We start from the raw sequence: 11,892 nt of genomic DNA, 5'->3' as shown, positions 1-11,892 counted from the left end.
ATATATATATATATATATATATATATATATATACATACATGTCCGGAAAATACAGTAAGTCGCACTTTTTTCATAGTTTGGCTGGTCTTGCGACTTATAGTCAGGTGCGACTTATCAAAATTAATTTGACCAAGAAATGAACCAAGAGAAAACATTACCGTCTACAGCCGCGAGAGGGCGCTTTATTCTGCTCAGTGCTCCTGTAGTCTACCCCTAATAAACAGAGCGTGCTGTAGATGTTAATGTTTTCTCTTGGTTCTAAATAAATGTGACTTATAGTCCAGTGCGACTTATGTGTTTTTTTTTTTTTTTCTCGTCATGACGTATTTTTGGACTGATGCGACTTGCATACATACATACATACATATACACACATTCACCTAAAGGATTATTAGGAACCCCATACTAATACTGTGTTTGACCCCCTTACACCTTCAGAACTGCCTTAATTCTACATGGCATTGATTCAACCAGGTGCTGAAAGCATTCTTTAGAAATGTTGGCCCATATTGATAGGATAGCATCTTACAGTTGATGGCGATTTCTGGGATGCACATTTGGGGCACGAAGCTCTTGTTCCACCACATCCCAAAGATGCTCTATTGGGTTGAGATCTGGTGACTGTGGGGGCCATTTTAGTACAGTGAACTCATTATGTTCAAGAAACCAATTTGAAATGATTCGAGCTTTGTGACATGGTGCATTATCCTGCTGGAAGTAGCCATTAGAGATGGGTACATGGTGGTCAAAGGGATGGACATGGTTGGAAACAATGCTCAGGTAGGCCGTGGCATTTAAACGATGCCCAATTGGCACTAAGGGGCCTAAAGTGTGCCAAGAAAACATTCCCCACACCATTACACCACCAGCCTGCACAATGGTAAGAAGGCATGATGGATCCATGTTCTCATTAAGTTTACGCTAAATTCTGACTCTACCACCTGAATGTCTCAACAGAAATCGAGACTCAGACCAGGAAACATTTTTTACAGTCTTCAACTGTCCAATTTTGGGGAGCTCGTGCAAATTGTAGCCTCTTTTTCCTATTTGTAGTGGAGATGAGTGGTACCCAGTGGGGTTTCCTGCTGTTGTAGCCCATCCGCCTCAAGGTTGTGCATGTTGTGGCTTCACAAATGCTTTGCTGCATACCTCGGTTGTGACGAGTGGTTATTTCAAAGTTGCTCTTCTATCAGCTTCAGGAGATTGTCTTGACCAGGACCACACCCCTAAATGCATTGAAGCAACTGCCATGTGAATAGATAATTGCAGTAACGAGAAATTGAACAGGTGTTCCTAATAATCCTTTAGGTGTGTGTATATATATATATATATATATATATATATACACACATGTCTGTGTGTGTGTATATGTGTGTAATGTACATATGTATATGTACACGTACGTATATGTGTCAGTTAAACATGGCTATGACTGACTTTCCAATAAATGACATAGGCCTTGAAGGGTTAAAGGGGGTTATATTTCATGTCACCGAGGGCAGTAGAATGGTTGTTAAAATTTGTTTATGTGAAATGAGTTATGTATTTCCAAAATGTTTTGACAATGGTTAGATTGCATCATATTCCATACCCTGTTCCTCCAAAAACTTGCAAAGCAAGTGCTACAGCTGCTAGAACAAATGTAGTCTAATTAAAGTGATCGTTCACAGTTCTGTCATTTACTCAAACATGATTTTTTTTTCTGTGGAACACAAATTTATATTTGTAGTTGTAACCCATATGCAATTCTAGTAGTTTTATCCAACTTTAATTTACTCTCTATAAATTATCTAATATAATAGATCTATCATACCAAGTGATCATAAAGCTCATAAGACTTGAATTAAATCACTGGAGGTTAGTTTGTCTTGGACTAAAATTGGACTAGGACATTTTTAGTCAGACTAGTGTTTTTTTTTAAAGGGATGATTGTGGTTTATATCTGACTGAAATCAAACTTTTAAAGTGTGTAAATTCACATTTTATTAAGAATTTTTTTTTTTTATGTTCCCGTTGCTTTTCCTTTATACAGATGCCCCATGGTGTGGCCACTGTAAACAGCTGGCCCCCATCTGGGATCAATTGGGTGAGAAATTCAAAGACAACGCAAACATTGTTGTGGCCAAGATGGACTCCACAGCCAATGAGATTGAAAGTGTCAAAGTGCATAGCTTCCCCACGCTCAAGTTCTTCCCTGCTGGTGATGACCGTAAGGTATGGCCTCGAGAAAATTTTCTTCTGTTTGGGTTTATTTTTAGCATAATGTAATGTGAATATTTAAAATATATTTTAAGGAATTGACTGTTTGCAAAGAGCTTGATTGACAGTTGATCTGACTAATCAGAACACGTATATTATGTACCAGCATGTGTATATAAACTTGACTTAAGTTTGCAAGGTATGTGAAATGTTCATTAGCCATTCAAAGATTTGTTTAAATTATATAAATGCTTATTTGCTTAATGCTGATGGCAAACAAAAGTATTATAATGTTGGCCTTTCTATTTCTAATAATATAAAAGCAATCGTTATAATACTTTTGTATACATATTAATTCCTTTTGTTTAAAAGTTTTATCTGATTATTAGTCCGAACTGTTAACTATGACCGTGAATGAGGGAGAATGGGAGCTGTCAAAATAAAAAGTGTGTCAGGGCAATTGGTTTACGTCAGTGGTTCTCAACCTTTTTTGGGCCGAGCCAGTCCTAGAGGTGTCTCACCAGCTCACCCTCCTTGCTGTGCGAAGCAAGGAAGAGGTGTGCTTGGTTTGAATTTTATTTTATTTTTTTTTTTTTTTTTTTTTGTTTTTTTTTTTTGGTGTGCGGTTTCTCTCACTTTATACTCAGAGGTGGGGGAGGCCATTTGACCTATCTTCCCCCCGACCTCCCCCCCCCCCCCCTTTGGTTACTGTTGCTCACTCTGACAAGCATACGGAGATGCTTACTGTCTTATGACGGCTGTCAGTGGAAAACCTTCTTCCGATGTGTTTCTGATCAATTTGGGACACAGATGGACCTTCAAGTGGGACTTAAATATGCCATGGAGGGATATATAAAAGAGATTTAAAACAAACATGTAAAAATTCAGATCACAATGCAAACGGGACAATGGTTACAGTCGTCACAATGATAACATCCCAGATCAACACAGTTTATATACTGCAGAGTAAGATTAAATTTACATTTGACCAGATTAATATGGTGGGGCACTCGTGTGTGTGTATATATACCTTTTTGTGTTTTTGACTTGAACTGCACGGTACATGACATGAGAACCGTTCGCCATTTAGGTTTGTACATTAGCATGGGCTCACTCTTAAGTTACATGGGCAAGCTATCTCTTGGTAAAACTAGCTAACATTAGTGTTAAAGGGACAATAAGTAACTTTTTAGGTATTTTATTATCTAAAATCAATATTTTTATTCATAAATATGCCCTCAATGGTGTACAAATACCTATGCCAATGTTTAAACTAATCAAAAAGTACTAAGCCAACGCGTTTCCACAACGCGTTTTCGGTCAGAGCCAGAAACGCAGGTGCAGAGCAGTGAGAGGCGCTTGAAACTGCACCGGCAAGTTTAAAAGTCTGGATTGCATTCTTATTATGGACCATACATATGCCGCGCCACAGGAGAGGAAAACATCGTCGCCAAAACGAAGTGCTATTAGAAGACATCCTGTCAAAGCTTTTTGGTACATATCGCCTACCGTAGATGCAACGCGCATTTGAAAAAGCGAGGCGCTTGAGAGCAAAATTAGTTTGAATGCAAAATACAATTTCACCACTAGATGGGAGTAATTCCTACTTACAGCCCCTTTAAAGTTAGTATGACAACCAGAAAATGTGTTTTTGTCTTAATTGTGAATTAATTGCGACTTAATTGTTGTTAAAGGCTAAGTGGACATTTTGCTTTGTTTTGGTTGGATTTGGAATTGGAGTAAAGTTACATTTCCTGTCCACTCAGGATAACTGGAATTAGTGTAACAAGTACCGTAGGCACATAGTTTTTCCATTTTTGTAGCATATACACCATTAAACCGATGCAAGCTTAGGATCTTCCTATATTTCTTTATGGCACTGAAACCTAAAGATGTCAGAGTTCTACTCGCCAAGTAACTGATACTAGACTGCCATTAGCTCATCTGCATGTGAGGGGAGGTGCTTACTGATAGGTAATTTGGGGCTGGCGTAATGTAATCTCTTTTAATGCAATGCAATATGGCTTCTGAGGAATGGGCAGAAGGAGTGTATCCCATAGTGAGATACCTCACTTAACCGGGGTTACGCAAAATAACCTATTTAAATCTACCCCCCTTTTTTCTGAATTATTTTTATTTTTTCACCTGGATGCTGCCCTGGCAAAGCAGTTTGCTGATAATTAGTCAACAGATTTAGAAATGCTTCGATATAGCTTGCCTCAAAACACATGCATGGGAAAGAAGACACTCCCGACCCAGTGAATTCACCCCTTGTCTAGACCCTGAGAGCTCTAGAGGTTCTGCATTGATCTATTTCTAGAATTAAAACCTCTTCCTCAGTCCAGAGTATCTTTTGATGAAGTGGAGCACTGAATAAAAGATGTGCCTGCAAAAGACCACCATTTAGTTGTTGGTAAATGAGTGTAATGGATTTTCATAAGTTACTTCTAAACCTAAATCTTGGCCAGAGCCCAGTTTTGCAAGGTCACCCAGCTGCGATCATCACCATAAATGAATTACTAAGATGTCTATATAATACTCAGTTGTTGTTGTTTTTAAATTACTTTAACATTTTTTTTTTCTCATCGCCCCCCCCCCCCCTTTCTTTAGGTAATTGACTACAATGGTGATAGAACGCTAGATGGATTCACAAAGTTTTTGGAGAGTGGAGGAAAAGAAGGTGGGGCACCAGCAGATGAGGAGGAGGATGAAGATTCTGATGTATGTATGATTTTGGTTGCAGTTCAGTTTTTCTTCAATTGTTTGGTTTAACTTCATTGAACTGGTACAACTGTTCATACCATAAGTATACCATACCATAATTTCAATTGAATAACTGGCAGCTTTGGTCACAGAGATTGTTTTCTGCTTAGTTTGTTACTTCAGTAATGAAACTTTTGGAAGTGTTATGCATGTGCGCACAAATTAATATTTTTTTTTTTAAATACCTAAAGCTAATACTTCCCCAGTAGTTGGCATAAAACTGGTTGTAAGCTTGAAGAGTTTGCTTATGGAGCTGCAGTTGTTTGCTGTCTGTCTCATGGGCATTCCTGGCTCTGGTCCTCCCCTGCCGGGGGTAAAAGACCCTGCTGCAAATTTGTCGGACAGGCACTTGTCAAGAGTCCATTAAAGTAGCCCAGTTTCTCCATCAACCTTTAAGTTTTTAATTAATTCAAGGAGATGTTTGCAAACATTTACAATAATTAGATTTTCAGCTTTTCCCATTTTTATTTATGCTTATTTTCTTAGTTATTTTTTGGACACTTCATTTGGGTGTCATCAATTGTCTACTGGATGACCCATTGCTTCTGAAGATTCAGAAGATGTAAAGTTTTTTGACATTTTTAAAATAAGGACATAAGTTTTTTACTGCATGATTATCATTGTTTCATTTGCACCAATTAATATTAAACCATGAAGTATGCAGGTGTTTTCTTGAATCTGTCCTTAAAAGCTTGACGTGGACTTTTTTTTGTGAGGTCTGCTTTTCAAATATTATAAAAAAAAATCAGTTGTCAATGTTGAAAATTTTTAAAGCACTGCATAGTCTACACTGTATAAATTAAATATACATTGATGCTATTAAAGCTACTAAAATTCAGTTGAGTAACATTAATGGCACAGACAGTATTAAAGACTGACTAAATAATAATAATTCATTACATTATATAGCGCTTTTCTAGGCACTCAAAGAGCTTTACATAGACGGGGTATCTCCTCATCCACCACCAGTGTGCAGCATCCACCTGGATGATGCGACGGCAGCCATATTGCGCCAGAACACCCACCACACACCAGCTTACTGGTGGGGAGGAGACAGAGTGATAAAGCAAATCAGCAGATATGGGGATTGTTAGGAGGCCATGATGGTCAGAGGCGAATTTAGCCAGGATGCCGAGGTCACACCTCCAAGACATCCTGGGATTTTTAATGACCACAGAGAGTCAGGACCTCGGTTTAACATCTCACCCGAAGGACGGTGCTTGTTGACAGTATAGTGTCCCCATCACTACACTGGGGTGCTAGGACCCACACAGACCACAGGGTGAGCACCCCCTGCTGGCCTCACTAGCACCTCTTCACCTCAGCCCTGCTTGGCTTCAGTGGGAAACCGGTCTTGGGCTCCAGGGTGATATGGCTGCCGGACAATACATATCTACGTATCTAAATACATGGATCTAATACTGATACATATCTGATTATTTTCCCTGCTTTTTGTTTGTCATAACTGACTGTCTTCATGTAAATACTTGCCAAAATTCAGATTTTGTGTATATCTGACTGTGAGCAAAGCATAGACAAGCAAAGTACACTTTGAGTTTCAGGTGTGCTTAAATGGAGTGAGCATGCGGAAAAACAAGTCAAATTTGAAACAAACAAAAATGTGATTAATTGCACAGCCCTACTTCTAGCTTTCATTGAACTGTTCTGATCGCGTCACATGATAGAGACATGTGATATAATTTGGCCAGGCAGCACAGACATCTACCAGTATTTCAAGAGAATGGGTTGATTAAATTATTATTATTTTTTTTCCTCTCCATTGCTAAGCTGGCTTCACTGATCTCCAGATCATATTAGACCAGTGGCCCATTTTTGTTTGTTCTAAACAATTTGGCTCACAGATTCTGGAGTTTATCACATTGATTAGGCACAATCCAGGACCACAGAAATCCACCCAGAGGAATGCTTCTAGGAATTTTAAATTTAGATCATTATTATTGCCACTAATGCCCAACAAGGTTGTTGTTAACCTTCCATTTTCCCCCCTCCCCACCACTTACCATCACCACTGACAGTACTAAGTCAGTCAACACTAGCTAGTCCGCACGTCCCAGCTATGAGGAAAGGACTCTGCAACCGAACACTGCTGGTAATAGCACGTCTCCTGTGAACTCGTGCCGGTTGCACTCTTTTTGCTGCAGGGATTACTGGCATGTTTGTTGCAGGACAGATTTGTTTTGATGAATTGAAGTCATTCTCGTACACATGGCCTTCTAGTAGGGTAAACCATGATTTGTGATTTGAAAACATTTGTTTCGGTGGGCAAATATCCCAATTGTTGCCACTGCACGAAAATGTCTATGTATTCTAAAAAATAAAAAAAAAACGTGCTTTTTCAACAGGATCTGGATCTTGATGATGCAGAAGAGGATGATTCAGATGTGGATGAGGGACACGATGAGTTATAAGAGTCATGAAGAAAAGGCGAGACAAACCCCTTCACCACCACCTCCAATTTAAACCTCCCTGTCTACGAACACTAAAGCTTTTCTGAACTAATCCTAACTGAACAGCCACTGGGCATTACAGGGTCTTTTAGCCAGCTGTCATTACCAATCCAGCCCAACCATCTGCAGCCCAGAGAATGCCTCTTTGCCCACAAAAACTTTTATCTCTGAATTTTTACTGTACAGTTTGTTTTTTGAATTAAAATGTATTAGGTTTTTTAAGGTTTAATTCCAATGGTAATCTGTTGAACTGCTCTTCATACTTACCCACTACCTCCTTTTGTGATCTGGAGGATCAGTATTAAGATTTTGCAGTATAATTCTGGAAATACTCTCCTGATGAAGGAGGGGGATAGCCAATTATTCTGCTTTAATTCTTTGATATGAATGAGTGGACATTTCAGGGCAGAGGGACTGTAGGACTGTAGGTCATTCCATTTGGGTGGAAATAAAATAATGATGGGCTGCTATTACATATTTCAATTATTTTCTTTATTATAATCTTCCATACTGAAGGGCCCAGAAACAGCACTTCTGTTGAATTGCCTGGGGCAGAGTTGGCCCTCTCAGCTTTCTGGTCATCTGGGAGGATGATTTGGAACGATGTTTTGCACTTCAGATTCCATATCAGTTACTGGAATTAAGATTTATCATCTTGTAAGGACAATAACTCCCCTATACCCTGCTTTCCATCACTTTAGTGGAAGATTCCTTCCTGCAGGTATAATGCCAGTTGATGACATCAGAGTGATGGGGAGGAGAAAGTGTTCTTGTAACCAACTTAATCAGTCTTTTCCCCTTCTTATGCCAGGGTTCAGGGTTGTGCGCATGTGTGATTTGGCTAACCCTAATGTTGTCGTCTTTATTTTTCTAGGAGCGGTTAATTTCAGGGGTGATGTTTAAAGAAAGGGAGGGTTCAGGAATTCAGTTGAGAGGATTTGGGTTTTGAAATTTGTCAACATGTTTGAGACAAAGCATTCCATTGCATTAAAATAGATAATATAAACTGGTGGCCAAATAAACAACAAAATGGTAATGTGTTTGGTGTGTTTTATTCAATTAATTTCCATTTTAAAATTACAGATTCAGTCAGTTAAGACAATTCAGTAGGGTTCAGTAATTCATTAGTACAACAAAGACCTCATGATTCTCAAGCTAAAATAAACAACAAAAGATATGCACCTAATGAATTATTTTTTATTTTTTTGGCAGTTTTGCCAGAAGGAATATAGAATTAAAAAATGACTGAAATTACTGCCTTGTCATCCCACAAAGCCATTATGTGACTTTAAAACTGATAAATTCTTTGAACTGCTTGTACCATAGTTTTATAGCTTGAGCTTGACGACAATTGCCATTGAAAGCTGTCCTAAGAGCTGCATTAACATGTTGACAAAAAGAGGTTGAGTATGTGATGATTAATTTTTTTTTTTTTTTTTGAGGGGAGTATTCCATGTCTCACTGGGTTTTTACCATTTTAAATAACTTGTATGCTACGTTATACCCAGAACAGGGAGAAACTTCTGAAACTGTTAGTAGGGGCTGATTGATAATAGCCCACAAAATAGAAAGTAATGTAGACTTAAAGTAGAAATCACTGTAAGGCCTGCTGCCAGGAATCATGACATATTAATCTGATTAAACAGTCATCTGCAAATAGAGCAAGAGCATCTTTTTGCTGGCAGCCAACTTAAAGATAAAGAGCCAGGCTGTTTGTGTTATTTTTAAATTCTAATTGTGACTGTAAACATGTCCTTGCCTTCACGTTTGCCAGGCCGTGCCATTTTTATACCCTATTCAGTGTGTACTAGAAATTACTGTTGGCTTCCCTGCTGTGTGGCAACAGGAGCTGGGGTGGGGGAATTTATCTGGGGAGGCTTGGTTCAAATGTGATGTGTGAAAACAAGCTGAGGTTACAGATCTCATTGCTAAGTTGGCTGAGAATTGTAGGGGTGTGACTCCAGATCACACCCACTCTGCTTCAAATTCAGTCATCTGAGCTATGAGGCGACTTTCTCTTAATATAGTCTAGTGGGGGGTATATATAGGGTACACACAGAGCCCTGACTTCAGACTAACTTCTGAACGACTATCTAGGAAGGTGCTCTACATTAAGAGACAAACCATCAACCAGACAGACTGAGAAGCTGCAGTCATCAAGACCGGCACATTGGACAAGAAGAAATTCTGAAAACCTCTGATTGTGCGGAATCTTTTTAGCCAAATTAAGAATTAGAGCAGAATCTTTGGAACGAGAACATTAAAGAATGAAATACTACCAGTGTCCAGTCACCCAGACCATATGCTATGAGGGGTGCAATCCAAATGCCACTAGACCAGTGTCATGCTTTCATTCACAGTCTTCTTTCAAACCTGTTCGCAATGTTCACTTTCCCAATGACATAGTCTTTCAAGATTATGTCCGTCAAGGAGAGCTGGAAAGAATTGGACGCTTCATTAGAACCAGAAGAGTGAATCTAGACACCATCTACCATTCAGGTAGGAAAATCAACTACTTGTGTACTTAACCGAGTCTGCTATGGAAAGCAAATCTATGCTCAGTCTCAACTATATACTCTGCATGCAAGTAATTAGGAGTTATGCATTAGTTAGGCTAATTATCCTAATAATCAGCAATGCCATTTTTGTCTAGTTAGCTTTTTGATTATATAATCCAAAGTGGCTCAAACTTTTAACCTACTGACAAATAAACTGTCTGAGCCTGTCCTTTAACATTAACTCCTTTCTGATTGTCCAGGCATGGCAGCCATTCATGAAGCAGTCCTATCTGGAAACCTGGAGTGTGTGAAGCTTCTGGTAAAATTTGGGGCTGACATCACCCAGAGGGATGAAGATGGATGGACTCCCCTCCATATGGCCTGTAGTGATGGCTTTCCAGAAATAGCTAAGTAAGCAAATTTCTTAATGTAATGTATTATTGGACTCTGGTAAACACAAATTAGAACTGGATATTTAATATATTACTACTACTCATAAAAAAGGAAAGAAACAATTACATTACCAGCTATATTCTCAAGCAACTTTTAAAGGTAGAAAGATTTAAAGGTAGTTTTTCTTATCTTTTGTTTTTCAGGTACTTGCTTTCTTTGGGTGCAGACACTGAGGCTGAAAATGATTGTGGGGAGAAGCCTGCTGACCTTATTGACCCAGATAGCAAAGAACTGCTTGAACTCTTTGGGGTCGGTGGTGCCTGAACTTGCCTGACACTAAAGTTCTGATTTCTCTCGTCTGTTATGGCAGTTGCCACATTAAAAGGATGAAACCTGAGTGGAACAGCCACTGTGTATGCAGTGGAGCTGGTAGTTGATACACTTGACAGAGTGTCTGGTTATAATTGTCTGGTCCTGTGAATTTGGACCAGTGATTAGGATGTGAGATGCACTTGCCTCCACCAGAAGAAACTGTACATGACGCAGTGTGTTCTTGCTGTAAGCTAATGACAGTCACAACAGATTTTCTGTAAATTTGTTATAGTTAAAACATTCTATTTTAAACCATGTTTTTTAATATGCCAATCAATGCACTATAGTATAAGTTTGATGAATAGCTCACTGTGATTGTATGTTTTTTTTAATCCATTTACATATAAAACATGAAATTGTTCAGAAAGTCTTAATTTTATAAATGTATTGATTCATGTTTTTATACCTAAATATACATTTAAAAAAAAAAACAATGATTTCTGTTTTATTTTGGATGTTTTCTGTGTCCATAGCTACACAATATACATAAAATAATAATGTATTAATCTTCAGGAGTAGTTGTAAATCCCAACAAAGGTGAATTTTTATATGTACATATAAAAAAAAATTGGTTGATGGTATTAAAGTTAAACTCATGTAACATATCTAGGGGTTGATATCTGCAGATCTGATTTAGACTATCTCAGTCTCAACTTTTAGCCAAGGTTAGACAAAATTAAGATTTTATGTTGCTGGCTGCAGAGAGACTTGAAATTTATCGAGTCCTGCTGACTAAAGCTGAGGGCGTATCATGCATAGTTTATACTGCTTTTTCCCTTTGTGTTGATAAAAAAAAAATCTGCTTTTCCGCTTTATTTGGAAAAATAAGACCGAATGTGTCCAAAGGACATCTATGATAAGAAATTATAAGGAGGGTGGTCCCAATACTTTAGATTTTAAAATCATTAACCAGACTTTCAAAATTAACTAGATTAAGAATTGTTTATCGGTTACACTTTATTTTGATAGTCCACTTTAGACATTCTACTAGCAGTAAGTAACTTTGCAACTACATGTCAACTAGCAGTTAGTAGAGTATTAGTAGTCTGTCTGCTTAATATCTTCTAACACTTTCTTTGTCAACTTCTTGTCAACTTATACTAAGCCTAAACCTACCCCTAACACTAACCCTAAACATACCCTAACAGTCTACTCTGAGAGATAGTAGAAATGTAGTTGCAAATTTCTGCGATTTAGTT

The 11,892-nt window shown here is 38.2% G+C and overlaps 2 protein-coding genes across 2 annotated transcripts in view; both read left to right on the top strand.

Annotated features, from left to right (window-relative positions):
• Positions 1-7,878, top strand: part of LOC132161313 (protein disulfide-isomerase-like) — a 29,177-nt gene extending 21,299 nt beyond the window's left edge. Inside the window, exons 9-11 of the mRNA XM_059571283.1 lie at positions 2,033-2,214; positions 4,810-4,920; positions 7,326-7,878. Of these exons, the coding sequence (XP_059427266.1) occupies positions 2,033-2,214; positions 4,810-4,920; positions 7,326-7,391 (359 nt within the window). The 3' untranslated portion in view covers positions 7,392-7,878. The remainder of the gene's footprint in view (positions 1-2,032; positions 2,215-4,809; positions 4,921-7,325) is intronic.
• Positions 7,879-8,853: 975 nt separating this feature from the next.
• Positions 8,854-11,317, top strand: LOC132160566 (protein phosphatase 1 regulatory subunit 27-like). Its single transcript, XM_059570218.1, has 3 exons — positions 8,854-9,929; positions 10,189-10,339; positions 10,525-11,317. Exons 1-3 carry the CDS (start codon positions 9,698-9,700, stop codon positions 10,643-10,645), a joined length of 504 nt encoding a protein of 167 aa, XP_059426201.1. The 5' UTR covers positions 8,854-9,697; the 3' UTR covers positions 10,646-11,317.
• Positions 11,318-11,892: the final 575 nt, after the last annotated feature.

This window comes from Carassius carassius, chromosome 17, assembly GCF_963082965.1.
Source record: "Carassius carassius chromosome 17, fCarCar2.1, whole genome shotgun sequence".
Taxonomy (NCBI): Eukaryota; Metazoa; Chordata; class Actinopteri; order Cypriniformes; family Cyprinidae; genus Carassius; species Carassius carassius.
This window is presented reverse-complemented; position numbering and strand designations above follow the sequence as displayed.

Bases quoted from the DNA above. Each gene is read 5' to 3' on its own strand.
- LOC132160566 (XM_059570218.1), top strand. From the start codon at position 9,698: ATGAAATACTACCAGTGTCCAGTCACCCAGACCATATGCTATGAGGGG. The intron at 9,930-10,188 runs GTAGGAAAATCA...CTGATTGTCCAG, and splicing joins AGACACCATCTACCATTCAG to GCATGGCAGCCATTCATGAA. The intron at 10,340-10,524 runs GTAAGCAAATTT...TTTGTTTTTCAG, and splicing joins GGCTTTCCAGAAATAGCTAA to GTACTTGCTTTCTTTGGGTG.